Genomic DNA, 16,987 nt, shown 5'->3' on the forward strand with positions numbered 1-16,987 from the left:
TTGACAGCTTGACATTTGTCTATTGACATAATATTATGAACCTAACGGTTATCTAACCTTCTTTATCACAAGAAAACTAGAAAAGAGCTGATAACTCTTAAACGGCTAAACCAATTTTTTTAGATTATAGCTAAGAACACTCTCGATCAAGCCACCTTTCAAACAAAAAAAATTAAATTAAAATCGGTTCATTCGTTTAGGCGCTACGATGCCACAGACAGATACACAGATACACAGATACACAGATACACAGACACACAGATACACAGATACACAGATACACACGTCAAACTTATAACACCCCTCTTTTTGGGTCGGGGGTTAAAAAAGCGAGAGATGAACGAGCTCAGCCATAAAAAATGTTATGTTTTAAAGCACCTCACTCAACTTTTCTAATGAAAAATAAAGAGTTTCTAGGGATATTTATTAATGTTAACCCATGCGGATGAAGTTCCGGGTAAGTACTACAATAACAACTAATACAACAAAAGCGCGAGCGAAGCGAGAGCGAAATTTTTATTAATTGTATTTACAAAAATCTATATTAATACTAGCTGACGCCCGCGACTTCGTCCGCGTGGATTAAGGTTTTTCGAAATCCCGTGGGAACTCTTTGGTTTTCCGGGATAAAAAGTAGCCTATGTGCTAATCCAGGATATTATCTATCTCCATTCCGAATTTCAGCCAAATCCGTCCAGTAGTTTTTGCGTGAAGGAGTAACAAACATACACACACACACACACACACACACACACACACACACACACATACACACACACACACATACAAACTTTCGCCTTTATAATATTAGTGTGATTAGCGACCTTTTCAGGGCTTATCTTCTTGGGCAAAATTTGGTACTATTCAGTGGTAGCTTGCATTGTAATTGGTATAGGTATTTTATCCCAAAAAATCAGAATTTCCACGGGGTTTGAACGAAGGTCCGGTAATCTAATACAATAAAAAAGCGCGAGCGAAGCGAGCGCAAAATTTTTGATAGATTGTAAATTCGAGAACTAGTTATCATGCATTTTGAAAACAATTTCTCTTTGTCTGGGATTTCGGGGCCTCTTGGGCCGGGGCCCTCTTGGGTCGGGGGCCCGTGGCAATTTGCCAGCCCTGCCACCCTATTGTTACGCCACTGCATGTCGGTAAATACTAGGTCACCTTGAATTACTCTATCTTCCAATGCAGTCTTATGATTCATACTCGTATATCTAATTGGCCTTTGTATGTTGCATCTTATCTCAATTATGTCAGAAATTAAATTATCAAGGGAGGATTTTTATAATTTAACTGTAAAATTTTGTACCACCTTAAACAAATGAACATTTCTAGTGAAGTCATGGGGATCGTTATAAATAACACAAAATAATAAATAAAAAACTTTATTATATACATTAAATTTTATTGTTCAAAACAATTTTAATCGTAATAAAACTTCTGTTATTGAAGCCGACATAACGTTTGGTGTGGCCAAACTTACAATTGAATACATAATTCTCAATATGTATATGATCAGCCTTTTGCTTTTCAGATCTTACACTCAACGAGGCTTGCTGAATCACGCGGAATGTATTAATTTAAATGTTTTCACATTTTTCGTCCTGACCGGGAATTTGTTTAGTCGTGCATTCTGTTAAAAGTTAGCAAGCATATCTTCATAACAGTATAGGAATCATTAAGGTTACTAAAAGTAACGCGAGTCAATCAATAATGGCATGTACTTTGTCGCGTTAGCGCCTAACGCCTAGTGGTCTTCGACTTCCTGTTCGTGCTCCTCGTCGAACTCGGCGTCCTCGTCGGCGGTCGCCTCCTGGTACTGCTGGTACTCGGAGACCAGGTCGTTCATGTTGCTCTCGGCCTCGGTGAACTCCATCTCGTCCATGCCCTCGCCGGTGTACCAATGCAAGAAAGCCTTGCGCCTGAACATGGCGGTGAACTGCTCCGAGATGCGCTTGAACAGCTCCTGGATGGCGGTGGAGTTGCCGATGAAGGTGGCCGCCATCTTGAGGCCGCGGGGCGGGATGTCGCACACGGCGGTCTTCACGTTGTTGGGGATCCATTCCACGAAGTAGGACGAGTTCTTGTTCTGGATGTTGAGCATCTGCTCGTCCACCTCCTTCATGGACATGCGGCCGCGGAAGATGGCGGCCACGGTGAGGTAGCGGCCGTGGCGCGGGTCGCACGCCGCCATCATGTTCTTGGCGTCGAACATCTGCTGGGTGAGCTCGGGCACGGTGAGGGCGCGGTACTGCCTGCTGCCGCGGGACGTGAGAGGGGCGAAGCCGGGCATGAAGAAGTGGAGACGTGGGAAAGGTACCATGTTAACTGCTAATTTTCGAAGATCTGCGTTGAGTTGACCGGGGAACCTAAGGCAAGTTGTGACACCTGACATTGTAAGAGAGACTAAGTGGTTAAGATCTCCGTAGGTGGGTGTGGAGAGTTTGAGTGTCCTGAAGCAGATGTCATATAGAGCCTCGTTGTCGATACAATAGGTTTCGTCTGTGTTTTCTACGAGCTGGTGAACTGAGAGAGTCGCGTTGTAAGGTTCCACGACTGTGTCTGATACTTTTGGCGAGGGGACGACTGAGTATGTGTTCATTATTCTGTCGGGGTATTCTTCACGAATTTTGGAAATTAGAAGAGTTCCCATGCCGGAGCCGGTACCGCCACCAAGGGAGTGTGTGAGCTGGAAGCCCTGTAGGCAATCGCACGATTCTGATTCTTTGCGTACTACGTCGAGGACTGAGTCGACGAGCTCAGCGCCCTCTGTGTAGTGTCCCTTGGCCCAGTTGTTGCCGGCGCCCGACTGCCCGAAGACGAAGTTGTCGGGGCGGAAGATCTGCCCGAAAGGCCCCGAGCGGACGGAGTCCATGGTGCCGGGCTCCAGGTCGACGAGGATGGCGCGGGGCACGTACTTGCCGCCGGAAGCCTCGTTGTAGTACACGTTGATGCGTTCCAGCTGCAGGTCGGAGTCGCCATGGTAGGCGCCGGTGGGGTCGATGCCGTGCTCGTCCGAGATGATCTCCCAGAACTGTGAAAGAAGTAAAATTCATTAGTCAAGGTAGTATTTCTTTTGTGCTTGCACATAGGTAGTTCTACTGGAACGTAGTCACAGTAATATTGGTGTACTGAATGCTCATTGACAGAACAGAGAAACTTGCCTGTAACGAAATCTTCCAAGAAGGATGCATGTTTACTGATTTAACTTTGGCGTTCTAATTGCGAGCGGCTCTGATATTATAAGTGGATCTGGGGGCATTATTTCAAATGGCAGGGCACGACGACAATAAAGCTCAATGAACCATCTCGTAAATGGCCGACAGGATGCATAATACATATTTAATGAGTACTACAGTTTGAGTACAGTGAATTACGCAAGCCGTTCGCATGAGTTATGGAGGTGTACAGTACACAATAAAGTCGCCTTGGCGACGGGCGACGCCCACGTCTCCTCCGTATTGGGCTGATCTCTCCTTATAAGTAGTGAACGTATTGTACCAGTGCGTTTAACCAACTTATTAGCATTCGAATGTCTTTTCGAATCTTTAAAAGCCCTGGCCCAATTGCACGAAGCGCCATATGGTCAGAAATTTGCCTGTGTAATTGCATTTGCATAACTCTACGCACTTAAATGTGGATGTAATGAAAACCGCTGTTCTCAATTGGTTAAATAGTTGACACATGAATGAAAATGATGAAGTAATCCTTGACAATAATACAGAGGCCACGAGTAGCTTGCCGACCGATCGGAAAACATTAAAATTCAGCATTACGCTCGTGACGATAAGAGTGATGTCATCCTTGTAGGCTGTAGTGTAGGTGTGCATGTGTGGGTAACAGCTATGAGCGCTCGACAACGCCTTATACGAGAAAATGACTAATATGGTCGCCGGCTTTTGGCTCAGGGTTTTGAGATTCGAAGAATCAGCGTGTATTGCTAATCAACAAGTGCCTTGAATCTGGTCCTTGCACTTATATAAACGTTTTTCTTGTAGCAAATTAATTTGACTTGTTAGTCGTTACTTTAACTCCATTAAGCAAATGAATCAACTTGGAATGACTACCAGACTTAATGATTCGGGTTGTTAAATAAAACATTCAAAAGATAATGAAATGAAAAATTCCTCGACAGGAAATTTTATTTTGACAATATTATTGATGATAAGTTTTTGAGAGGTAATTACACAAAAGAACGGGACAAGAATATACTTTCGAAAAATGTCAGTGAAGACATTTTTAGTTTTAATAAAAAGTGAAAGGCGATCGGTTCGATTGTGCGAGAGCGGAGAGGTGGACTTTCTTGGTAACTAGATAAGCAGACGAGATGAAAGTGTGCGAACCGAGAAATGATTGTGCCACTTGCGGGGAAACTGAACGCTGAACATGTACAATGGCTGCTGGTACTACGAAAGGTTTTATGGCACTTTAAACCTGCCGTTTTCGTTTCACGATTTCTAAATAAAAGTCATCGTAAATCTCGTAAATGCTAAATTGCTTACCAGGTAGTTACGCTAGATGCCCTATCGACAGAGTGGTTATCCACTATATATTTCTTTCAAAATAATTTTCTTTTCTAACCTCGTATAAACTGCAATGGCTTATGTTTCCAGTACAATACGTAGTCGATACCTAAATAAAGCCTAACTTATAATAAACCCAGATAATTATATAATTAACAAATTTGCCTATATGTACTTATTACCAAAATAACTGCAATTAATAATTATACGGCCAAAATTAATTGCTAATTTTATTTATCTGTGATCAGTCAATAGTATTTTTTTTTTTACTTGAGCAACGTTACGTTATAAATTGGCAAGAATTGTCGATTCTTTTTCAACCGATAGGTACTATTATATTTTCTTCCCTATTGGCAGGCAATAAATATTTTTCAAAATAACATAATTTACAGATTTAGCAAAAGTACATATCAGAAACGTTGAAATGCTATAACTAAAAATATTGTTATATTTTCATCGTATCCTGTCCGTTCCGTAAATGAGCAAAGATTTGAAGAAAATGTAGCAGAAAAAATATTCAATACCGAAAATCTTCTAAGTTTTATAAACGGATTTGACAGGAAACAAGTTCATCCCGGAAATAACTTCTGACTAGGCCACTGCAGTTTTGTGTATAGGAAGTATAAATTCAGAAATAACTCATGGGTAAAGAGGCAGATCTTCTTTAACGGTTCCATAGATATGGCTAAGTGGTGTGCACTATGGCTATTGGATGGTTATTTTCAACTGCGGGCATCGACCGGGAGGTGTTTGACCCCCTCGGCCATCGGGTGTGGGGATTTGATAAGATAATTTAATTCTAGTTTTGCGAAATTCGCGTGATAAACGGTATATTCTAGTTATTTAATGGTAACACGATTCAAACATGGGTGTGAACTGCTAATTCAATTGTATCCATACTATCCACACTCTTTAGATCTACCTACTCATTAAGTTTAATTTTATGTAGGGCAGCTAATTTAGTATGGACCAATTTGATATAAATAAAGTTCTTATAAAAATTGATGTTTTCAAAACCGGAGTTTTCAAACAAGTTAAAATCTTTGGCTGCTGCGTGGGTCAAGGCCATCATGCTTATGAGTTCTCATAAAATCTATAAAATTCAAATGAGCCAAAACGCGAACATATTTTATTTAAAGAGTTAATACTGAATTGAAAAGTGTTGACAAAAAATAATTTATACTTACAATACAAAAGACATTATTGATTAGATAAAAAACTTGGCTACTGACGTCAGTTTTATTTTAAGTGTAAATGCTTACGTGATATCTAATAGTCTAATGGCTAAGGAATTGAAAATTACTTTAATGGTAGACAATTTACTTTTCAGGCTATTTAGTTTGGACATTTAACTTGGGTACTTATACGAAAGTATTTAAGCAAATAAATATTGTTTCAATCATTGGGATGCCAACAATCAACATAGCATAATAGTTAATCCAGTTTGCCTCTATAATACTGAGTCACGGAAAAACTATATCTGTTTCCATAGTTTATTTTGTTCATAATGTCTGTAATGACACCATCCGTTGTTCCAAGTCAACCATTGCGTGCTCAAATTATAATTTGTTATTTGGTTCACTGTTTGGAAGGCCTTCGTCGCCGTTTCGACCAATTTCATCTAATGATGGATCCAAACAATGGACCGAAATGGCTATGAATTTTTCTAGTCTGATGATTGCAAATTACTGTGTACATGTACGCCTACAGATTTATAGTTTTGAGTTGTTGTTTTAACTAGAATTTACATGTGATTTCTTTTGCGGTTCGCATAAATTCTATCGCTCTTTATTGGGGTAATTTTGAAAATCATTGAAGTTGTTTTAAAGTACTTCGAAATAGAACCTATTTCTATGTTTATCTATGTTTTTTTATCAATCATTAAGAATAGGTTTTATACATGGTGTATTCACAAGTTTCTGAAGTAGACCTTCATCTAATTTCGCAACTCTATCTGCGTTCTAAAAGGAACCTATTGCATGTTATAACAGAAATATGATCTTCCAATTCTCAATACCCAATTTTTTCGGATTTTCGGATTTCTGTCTTACATATGACTGGAGGACGACCTCCTGCCCGCTGGACCGATGACCTGAAGAAGGTGGCGGGGAGCGGGTGGATGAGGAAGGCGGAGGACCGTGTTTGGTGGTGCGCTCTTGGAAAGGCCTATGTCCAGCAGTGGACGCATACAGGCTGATGGAATGGAATGGAATATGACTGGATATAATTTAAAGTGAAATATAAAATTGACTCAAATGTTATAACTCAGTACTCTCTCTAACAATAACTTTAAACATTCACGCCTTTCCGACATTGAAATTCCAATCCGAGACGTCTCAATTCTCAAGTGAGTCACATTCCGAGTAAAAGGTTATTCTAAGTACGTACTTCCATTATAATGAAGACTTCCAACATTAACATGGCGAAGCGGTTACTTCAACTTTCTAAGTGTAGATATAAATAATAATATAATCTGTTTTATAATAAGTGGACTGTAAAATATCTTGGTACTTTCATTACTTTCCTACATTAAAAAAATATTAACTTCGAAAGTTTCATTTATCGTTCGAAAATTGTCAAGCCAACCAACTAAAAGAATTAATTCAAAGCTGACATTATATTTAAAAAAACTTCCATGATATTTATCAATGATTAATTATCATCCATATCAAAGTAGGTATCACCTGCACTAATAGTCTCAATATCATAGTTTAGAATTCCATTTGGATTTGATGATAAATTAGTGATTTATGCTGAATGTAACAAATCAAGTTTCGGTTTTTTTAAACAACACTTTCACACCCCTATTTTACCCTCTATGGGGTTGAATCTGCTAAAATCTTTTTACGTTATAAAAGCTATCTGCATAGCCAGCCCGAGTTTGAGCTGTGCGTTGATATATCAGTCAGTCATCTTTTTAACCCCCGACCAAAAAAGAGGGGTGTTATAAGTTTGACGTGTGTATCTGTGTATCTGTCTGTGGCATCGTAGCTCCTAAACTAATGAACCGATTTTAATTTAGTTTTTTTTGTTTGAAATGTGGCTTGATCGAGAGTGTTCTTAGCCATAATTCAAGAAAATCGGTTCAGCCGTTTGAAACTTATCAGCTCTTTTCTAGTTATTACTGTAACCATCACTTGTCGGGGGTGTAATAAATTTTTAATTTGCACTTGTTATATATGTATTCAGAGTTTAGACAAATTCGCGGCAGTCTACGGTTAAATCAAGGTGAAAACTAGAGTATGTGTGGGTAGGTATCTGCTGCAATTAAAATCGATATAATTACAAGTTACAAGTATCAGCTAGAAAGTGTTATCGTGCTAGATACAAATCTGCCGGAGTCGGATATGCATGCAAATTGCTTTTCGCCTGCAGTTGCTACCTGGATCAGATGGGAAAGCGGTTGGTGTTGCGGAAAGCGGATTACCTACAATGAAATTGGTGTAAATTGACCGTTTATTTGGCTTACGAAATCAGAATAAATCAGTTCTTTGTTTTGATGGAATAAAGAGCAGTAGTGGAGAGTACCTAGAGTAATTACCTACTATTTGCTTGTTCTTTTTTAACCCCCGACCCAAAAAGAGGGGTGTTATAAGTTTGACGTGTGTATCTGTCTGTGGCATCGTAGCTCTTATACGAATGAACCGATTTTAATTTAGTTTTTTTTGTTTGAAAGGTGGCTTGATCGAGTGTTCTTAGCTATAATCGAAGAAAATCGGTTCAGCCGTTTGAAAGATATCAGCTCTTTTCTAGTTTTCGTAAAGAGATTATTGTGTCGGGGGTTTTTTAAATTTTGAGTTATTGTCTATCATCAACGCCTCCTTCTATCTAACCATTGAGTAAATACCTGTATACTCTGATTAATTAAGATGGAGGTTGGAACTTGGATTGTTTACGGAGACCCCAGCTGATTTTATGAAAACTGTAAATGATCAGAGGAGAGGGATGGATTGGTACTGGTAATTTCCATGTTCTTGAAATTTGAAGCCAGCCTTGCATATAGCAAGCCAGTTAATAGATAAACGATTTCATAAATGAATTGAGATGACAAAACTGTTTTTTCGAAGGACCCAAGAAGCTCCTAAATATTATTTAGATTTACCTACTAGTCTACCCAAAAACGAAAAATGCGCTTTTGTAGCAGAATATTATTTAAAAAAAAAGGTTTTAATCAGTTTCAATTTGATAGGAAAATTGTTCAATGTAAACGGAAAAATAATATCTTTCAATAGATAACTTGCATTGCTTTATTAATATACATATTTCCAATTCTATTTTGGCATCAATGTATTTTGGGATGGATAATACTTTGAAAATAACAACTCGTAAATAAGTACATACTCGTAAATCAAACGCCGAATGATATAAGTCGATAAAAAATAATCACCAAAGCAACTAAGTGAGTCAGCGACCAATTTTAGACATCGATTTTGTTACGAATTTTAGATGGTAGGCTCAAAGTTCTGTCGGGTTGCAGCTCTAACACCGCGTTTACACAAATTCTAAAACATATTGTATTCTACACGTAGTGGTGTGCATTATTGTAATTTTTTGTTTAGATCAAAAACAAGTTGTGACTGGAGTTTTTTTACAAAACTTGTAAAATACCTGTACTTGTTTTGTCCATTATGAATATTTGATTTCAAGAAAGATACAAAATAATGTGTGCTGAAACAATGAAAATACTAGATTGATATTTGACATGAAAAACTAGTATGACTGCAAGTATGACTGATAACTTGTTTGTTAGCGTTTATACCTAAGTTTATAATATTATTTATTCTGATTTTCTTGCGAGTTCGGATGTGGGTTCATAGTTACGTCAGCTTTGTAGGACTAACAGCGCGTTTACACGAAGCTCTAAAACCTGTACTCTACGTGTATTTTAATATTGTTGACAAAAGACAAGATGTGACTGGAATTTTATATGAAATATATAAATACCTGTAAAAAAATTTTTGGCTTTACTATTTTCTACAAGAACAACACAAGTTTGACATTTGAGATATTTTGTGAAGTATGACCTATGACAACTTGTTTTGTAAATTTTGGGTAACACCGCGTTTACACTAAAGTCTAAAACCTTTAAAGCATGTATTCTGCGTGTATTGGTAGGTATGCCATTTTTTGTTTAGGTACACCAAAAACAAGTTGTAGACCAAAAATTACTTGACTCTACTATATGTTTACATGAGAGACAAAAATATGTGTGAAGGAATGACAATACAAGTTTATCGTTTGATTTGTTTTGACAAGTAAGTTTTTATGTCGAAAACAAGAATCACCACTTGAATCATGTCGTCATTACGTCATCATCTATGCCTGCTTCCATAACTTATCGATCTGCTTAAGTTTTTTGTTGAAAAATCAGCGGCTCCAAACTACAAAACCTATCTTTTTGCAAAATAGTGATGAAAATGCAGTATTGTAAGGGTAGACAGATAGCACATGGAAGTTATTAAACCGGTTACCCATCAGTAAACAGGCAGAACTAAAGTTGCTTGATCATCTTAAACAGCGTTGCCTGTTGAAAATATAGTATTTAGGTACCTACCACTTTCCCTGTTCAATTAAGTATGAAATTATTACTAAACTAATTCTGATAAAACTTTAAATTTGGTTTTTATAATATCAGAGCCTTAGAACCAGAACCATCTCGTACCTACATCTTTTTTTTATTTCAGACCAATTTACTACTAACACGCAAAAAAATTAAGTTCATAACTAAATAGTAAATAGGTACCTAATATCCTTTTGGGACAAGCAATTAGCACAAAAGCCTACCCAATAAAATTTAACAATAAAATGTATGATATAATAATAATATTATTACAGTTAGTTACTCTATAAACTTTATACACCTCACCCCAGTTTTCATGCCCGCCCGGTGCGTGCGGGGGTAGTAACTAGTATAAGACCGCCATTTTCCCACCCCTTCCTAACCTCATTGCGTGCGTTACATTTCAAATTCGATACAAACTCACCCATTTCCCAACCGGAACTACGGTATGCAGTATAGAGCCAATTTTCTGATCTACTTTCTCTAAGACTAAGGAATAATTTTTATCTTATAAAACAAAAGTGTGTGGAATTCAAATATTGTACTGAACCTACTTAGGTACTACTTAGTGGTAATGGTATTCGTATAGCAAGAATTTTCCAGAACCATTACCATATTATATTACCATTTCCACGTAACTAAAAACCGTTAAGCGGCGCCGGTATGCTAACCAATTCAAATACGTAAGCTACATTCCCGTGGATTATCTGTGAGGATTGTCAAAAAGTATGCACTTACTTTAGCTCCGATCTGGTTTCCGCACTGGCCGGCTTGGAGGTGCACGATTTCCCTCATTTTGTATTATAAAATTGCAATAAATTACTTAAACACTATACACGTGACTCTCGCACAACACTGCTCGGTTATTTGATCAGAAGTCGGCTCTGCGAGTATTTTTGAGGCCAGCTTCGCCTCCGCGCGTCGTGCATTTTCCGCGCTCTGATTGGTCGGCCATCTTGTTCGCAGCTAACTTCACTGCATTACGAGACCTTATCGTACACCACTGCAAATTCCACGATCGATATTTTTTATACGAGTATAGACTTTATTGCACACGGATTAAAGACTACAGCTGTTTTGTACGGGTGTTTGGACTTTTGGAGTGTTGTACCGATATGGCAAGATTCTACTTCATCTAAATATGGCGCGATATTACTGCATTATTATTTTTAACGCGAGGGTTAGGCAGTTTTGTAAAGGGTCGGCGTTGAATGCGTTTTATTAAAAAGTTTTTTGGTTCTGTTTTACATGCGTCGTCCCTTCGTTAGTTCACGCATTATTTTTTAACCCCCGACCCAAAAAGAGGGGTGTTATAAGTTTGACGTGTGTATCTGTGTATCTGTGTGTCTGTGTATCTGTGTATCTGTGTATCTGTGTATCTGTGTATCTGTGTATCTGTGTATCTGTCTGTGGCATCGTAGCGCCTAAACGAATGAACCGATTTTAATTTAGTTTTTTTTGTTTGAAAGGTGGCTTGATCGAGAGTGTTCTTAGCTATAATCTAAAAAAATTGGTTCAGCCGTTTAAGAGTTATCAGCTCTTTTCTAGTTTTCTTGTAGAAAAGGAGGTTGGATAACCGTTAGGTTCATAATATTATGTCAATAGACAAATGTCAAGCTGTCAAGATGGACGTTGCCTAAATACATAATTATTTATTTCAAAATGATGTTTTGGAAAACTCAAATACTTTGGATCGTCGGGGGTGTTATAAATTTTTAATTTACACTTGTAGACGATGAAAGCGAAATTATTGTTTACTTTAATGTAAATGGCTGACACGCCTAAATAGTCGCTTGTTTTAGTAAAATTACTGTTGTGTTAGTAAAATTCCTGTTTTATGTCACGTTTGAAGAATTTCCCATTGCCCTACATTTGCTTGCGTTGCTGTCACGTAAACATTTGGACAAAACGAATGGGGATAGGTCTAGTGGTCGATAGAATCAAGGGTCGCAGCTTCGAATCCTGATGTCCTGAACACTTAGCAAAAAGATAAGTGCTGCTTAGTACCTACCTAAGTGACTAGGTACTTAATTTACTCTCGACAGCTTGAAAGTGATCCCCAAGGCAAAGAAAAACTTTTAGGATAAATTCTGCAAAAAGCTCGGTAGGTATCTAGGCTTCTACTCAAAACAGGGCGCTTTTGGAACTCTGGTAGCTTTAGTTTATGTTTTCGTTGCTACCTAATTAATTTATCATCATTAAGTAGATGCGCGAAGGAGTACCGACCTACCTATGCCTAGTAGTTTGTAAGTTTGTATGTAGGAGGTAATCTCTGGAACAATGATCCGATCCTGAAAATGCTCTCACTGATAGAATATACCTAGCTACGAGAGTGGATAAACTATAAATGTATAATATCATGCGGACGACGTCACGAGAAAAGCTAGTTTCTGCTAGTTTTTAGGGTTCCTTAACTGAAGGGTGCTGACGGGACCCTATTACTATGACTCCGTTGTCCGTCTGTCTGTCAGCAGGCTGTATCTCTTAAACCATAATAGGTAGATCTGAAATGTGCGCGGAACCCTTTCTGTGCGAGTCCGACTCGATTTTTCATGAAAGGCTTTGACTTTGACTTTGTAAGCACATTTTGCGTTTCAGAAGTAGGCGTTAGGCCTAGGTACCTACCTATATTATAATAGTAGCATCTCACGGAATTTTGGAGTTTTTGACAGAGTAGGTATTTTGTCGATCGCTTGGTCCTTCTCAGGCCTCAGCAACAACGGAGGCGTATGCTAATGATGAGTGTTCAATCTCAGTGGATGATACTCACCTAAACAGGTACCTACCTACCAGATGGTGATTTTATACAAACAATAAATCCGACTTATTTGACGTTTATTGGTTATCGCCTTTTCTTTAATAGGAAAATGGCGACTTGTATTCAAATATCACGTCCTAAACATACAGTTTCTATATCTGGGCACCTATATCTAATCTATATTATAAAGATGAGGCTAGTGACCTTTCTGCCACAATATAACACTACCCAAGAGGCCTATGTTCGACCCCGGGTTGGAAAAGGAAAATTTCAAATCTGTGATTTCAAATTTGTATTATGAGTTCCTACTTAGAATTTACAAAAAAAACGTAAATTCAAGAACTATAATGACGCAAATATTATATACCTATTATACCTAGTTACATATCAAAAACAATTACGCTTTAGAGCTTGGACCCCAAATTTTACCTACGAGCATGCGTGGGAAATCTTTGAATTTCCGGGATAAATAGATGTATAGGTGGGTAGGTACCTAGCTATTAGTTAGATACAAGTCTGTCTCATCTCCGGGATCCAATTTTCCAACTTATGGGCCGTAAAAAAAAAAGAAAAAAAACATACAGTCCAATTGAGAACCTCCTTTTTTTGTAGTCGATTAAAAATGTTAAATACTTAACAGATATAATACTTTCATATATTCAAAGAGTATTTTTAGAAAAATAGGTTAAAGAACACATGAGCAATAAACTCTAGGTACTCTTTAAGGAAAATAATAAATATGTACTTAGCTGCAGTAGGTATGTCAAGGACAATTTGTTTTATAGTTAAATGCAAACTTATGCCCATAGTAATAATATTATGAGTTTAATTTCTGAGAAAATCACCATCTACCTAGGTTACCTAAGTTACCTACATAAGAATTTCTGACTCTACCAATGCAGAATTCAAAGGACTCCATCGATTGGTATATTACCACAGTTAAAACTATGGTATTACCTACTTAAACACTATTACTTAGCTTTCTCTAGATACAATAACACAAAAAAACCATAGACTTCTTGTAAAAAAAATATTTGTATTTTTTGTACCTAGGTTTAGTCAGTTTGCATTCTTAAATAACTTTAAAAATAGGTAACTACTTATAGGTACATATTTAAAAAAATATCTTTATTAACTTATGAAAACGTAGTGTTTACAAGCTTTAGTATGAGGCCCTGCCTTCTGATGAAGTGAAAACTGTGTTTCAGGGGGCAGTGTCTTCCCATAATATGTTTTCAATTTTCCAATTTGCCCTCCAAAAGTGAAGATTCAGAGCAAATCGATTGTAACAAATAGACAAACAGACACACGAGTGATCCTATAAGGGTTCCGCTTTGTTAAATCCGAGGTACGGAACCCTAAAAAGAATATTACGAGCGTCCATGGGTAGTTTAATTCATAATACCCAGTAGTAAAACCAATCAGCCCAATCTGCATAACAATCCGGCACTGTGTCTCATTGAGGTGTGGGAGGCGGTAGGTATACAATCTGGCATCACAAACATTGTCAAGGTCTGGTGATTGTTCCTCTTCGCTTCCTTACTCTCCATATGTCCTAATAAAGATAGCAATTTTAGTGTCTAACTGATAGAGTGGCACTGTCTTCTTCTATGGATAGGTTTAGAATTGAATTTCTGAAAAAAAAAATCTTATGTCACGGCCACATTAACGGCCAAAAAAGCGATGTTCAACGGCTATGCTGTATGTAGCCACGATCAACGCACAACGGCATTCACAATGCCGTTTGGCGTTAGACGATTTTTATACCCCAATTCAATTGGCAGTAGACGTTAACCGTTCAAGTCTGGCCACTCAGTTTAACGCGTTGATTATCGCGATAATTATGGCGTTGTTGGGCAATGACATTTACCTTACTGTAGCAGCACATTTGGGGGGTTTTGGGGGGTTATTTGGTAAAATCTATCAAGTAGATAGTAGCTAATAATAATAATATTAAATAATATTAAATTAAATCAATATGTATAGCCAGAATATAACCCATACATTGGTCTGCCGACGAGGCGCCGCCGTCTGGCTGGCGCTTAACTTGATAAAGCGAATTTCAAATGCATCTATTTTTGGATGGATGTGGGGGACATTGTCATACGGATTGTGCACAATTAATGATTCACACAATGGCAAGTAAGCAATGTCGGTCATGCAAAACAAGTAAGTTATAATTAAACTAATTTGCACTTGCTAAATAACAACTTTTACTCGTAATTCTAATTCTGATTCCGTGGCCTTTCTCTACAATGGGAGATTCTGGGTTTGATACACAACTAGGTCAGTTTAGAAATTAAAAAAAATTTGATCTAGCAGTCTAGCCCTAAAGATAGTCTAATAGTAAAAAGCGAAACAGAAACCAGCTAAGAGCGAGTCAGACTCGCGCACCGAGGTATATTACAGTTGTATTATATTGTATCGAGTTATTATATTGTATCGAGGCATACTACAGTTGTATTTTTTCGACATTTTGCACGATAAAATCTAAGAAATAAATAAAATCTGTTTTAGAATGTACAGGTAAAGCCCTTTCATATTATGATAAAACCCACTTGGTATAAAATATTAATCTTACTTTGACAGTTGAAAATACATACTAATTATTTTGTTCAGAATGAACATATTTTAATTTTTTTGTGATGTAGCCACAGATTCACAGTTTTCTTTTCCCTTTACTATAAGACCTACCCACCTGCCAAATTTCATTTCCAGACAGACAGACAACGAGGTGATCATGTAAGGGTTCCTTTTTACCCGACTGCCTCAAAGCCAAAAGGAAGGGTTATGATTTTAGCAGTCTATGTATGTATGTAAGTATGTGTGTACCTTTGAGGTACGGAACCATAAAAATGAACTTTTAAAAGCAAAACTCATGAGTAAAAATGTTATTAATGCAAAAAGGCGGTCTTTATGAGGTACTCGTTACGTGATGTGATTATACTTCTGACCTTCTTCAAAAAAGGTGGGAGCAACTTTTTATGCAAGACCGTGCATAACATTGTAATGTATGAATTTAATTCAGCCATTTTTTATCCACAACCGTTTAGCTGTGCCATATGAATGTCACGTCGAGTATTTCTACAGGTCAATAAAGCTACCATACAGCGTTTCTATCCTAGGATGCTAGGCGATCCTATGATGATACACCTACTCATCGCATCGGATAAAAAGGTCGGTCAAGTGCGAGTCGGACTCGCACATGAAGGGTTCCGTACCATCATACAAGATATACCTAACATTTTTAAGTAGAACACTGCAAGTTAGTAACGGACTGCGCCATATTATGTGATTTAATAAATTAATTATTTTTAGTACCTATAATATTTTTCGTGAACACATTTTAATTTTTTTTGTGTGATTCAACTACAACTTGAATTATAAGACATCCTAAATTTGTTCCTTTTCTTGACTAACAGATTTATCTTTTTCTTCGCCTTAATTTGTACAAGTGTAAATTAAAAATTTATAACACCCCCGACAAGTGCAGGTTACAGTAACTAGAAAAGAGCTGATAACTTTCAAACGGCTGAACCGATTTTCTTGGATTATAGCTAAGAACACTCGATCAAGCCATCTTTCAAACAAAAAAAACTAAATTAAAATCGGTTCATTCGTTTAGCCGTTACGATGCCACAGACAGATACACAGATACACACGTCAAACTTATATAACATCCCTCTTTTTGGGTCGGGGGTTAAAAAAGTACTTTATAAGCTACTTTTTATCACTGAAGATCAAAGAGTTGTCACGGGATTTTTTTAAGCTAAATCCACGCGAACGAAATCGCGGACAGATAAAAAAAAATCGAGTCTATGTGAAAATCTATTCAATCCTAGGTCCCAGCCTTCCTGAATTTTATTTCCTTTGCCTTGAAAGGTGTGATATCTCATACAGCTACCTAATAATAATAATTTAATTTAGTAACGCGGACTGTTATAGTGGGCGAGTGGCAGTTTAATAAATTAGATTGTTTTATTAAATCACTACTGAGTGATAATATTATTTAAGCTTTTCGCAATATAAATATTCTACGTTCATTACGAAGGTAGAGACTAATTATTTACAAGTGGATATCAATGAAAGTGTAAGTGTATAGTTTTATTTTTATTGTATAGGTATAATTAATTAACTCAGTGC

At 37.4% G+C, this 16,987-nt stretch overlaps 1 protein-coding gene across 1 annotated transcript; it reads right to left on the reverse strand.

Annotated features, from left to right (window-relative positions):
* Positions 1-1,372: 1,372 nt before the first annotated feature.
* On the reverse strand, positions 1,373-10,982 carry LOC123865513 (tubulin beta-1 chain-like). The gene is made up of 2 exons (XM_045906579.1): positions 10,825-10,982; positions 1,373-3,037 (listed from the first exon to the last, which is right to left on the reverse strand). The coding sequence occupies exons 1-2, from the start codon at positions 10,879-10,881 to the stop codon at positions 1,751-1,753; spliced, it is 1,344 nt and encodes a 447-aa protein (XP_045762535.1). The 5' UTR covers positions 10,882-10,982; the 3' UTR covers positions 1,373-1,750.
* Positions 10,983-16,987: the final 6,005 nt, after the last annotated feature.

The sequence above is a fragment of the Maniola jurtina genome, chromosome 5, assembly GCF_905333055.1.
Source record: "Maniola jurtina chromosome 5, ilManJurt1.1, whole genome shotgun sequence".
NCBI classification, from domain to species: Eukaryota; Metazoa; Arthropoda; class Insecta; order Lepidoptera; family Nymphalidae; genus Maniola; species Maniola jurtina.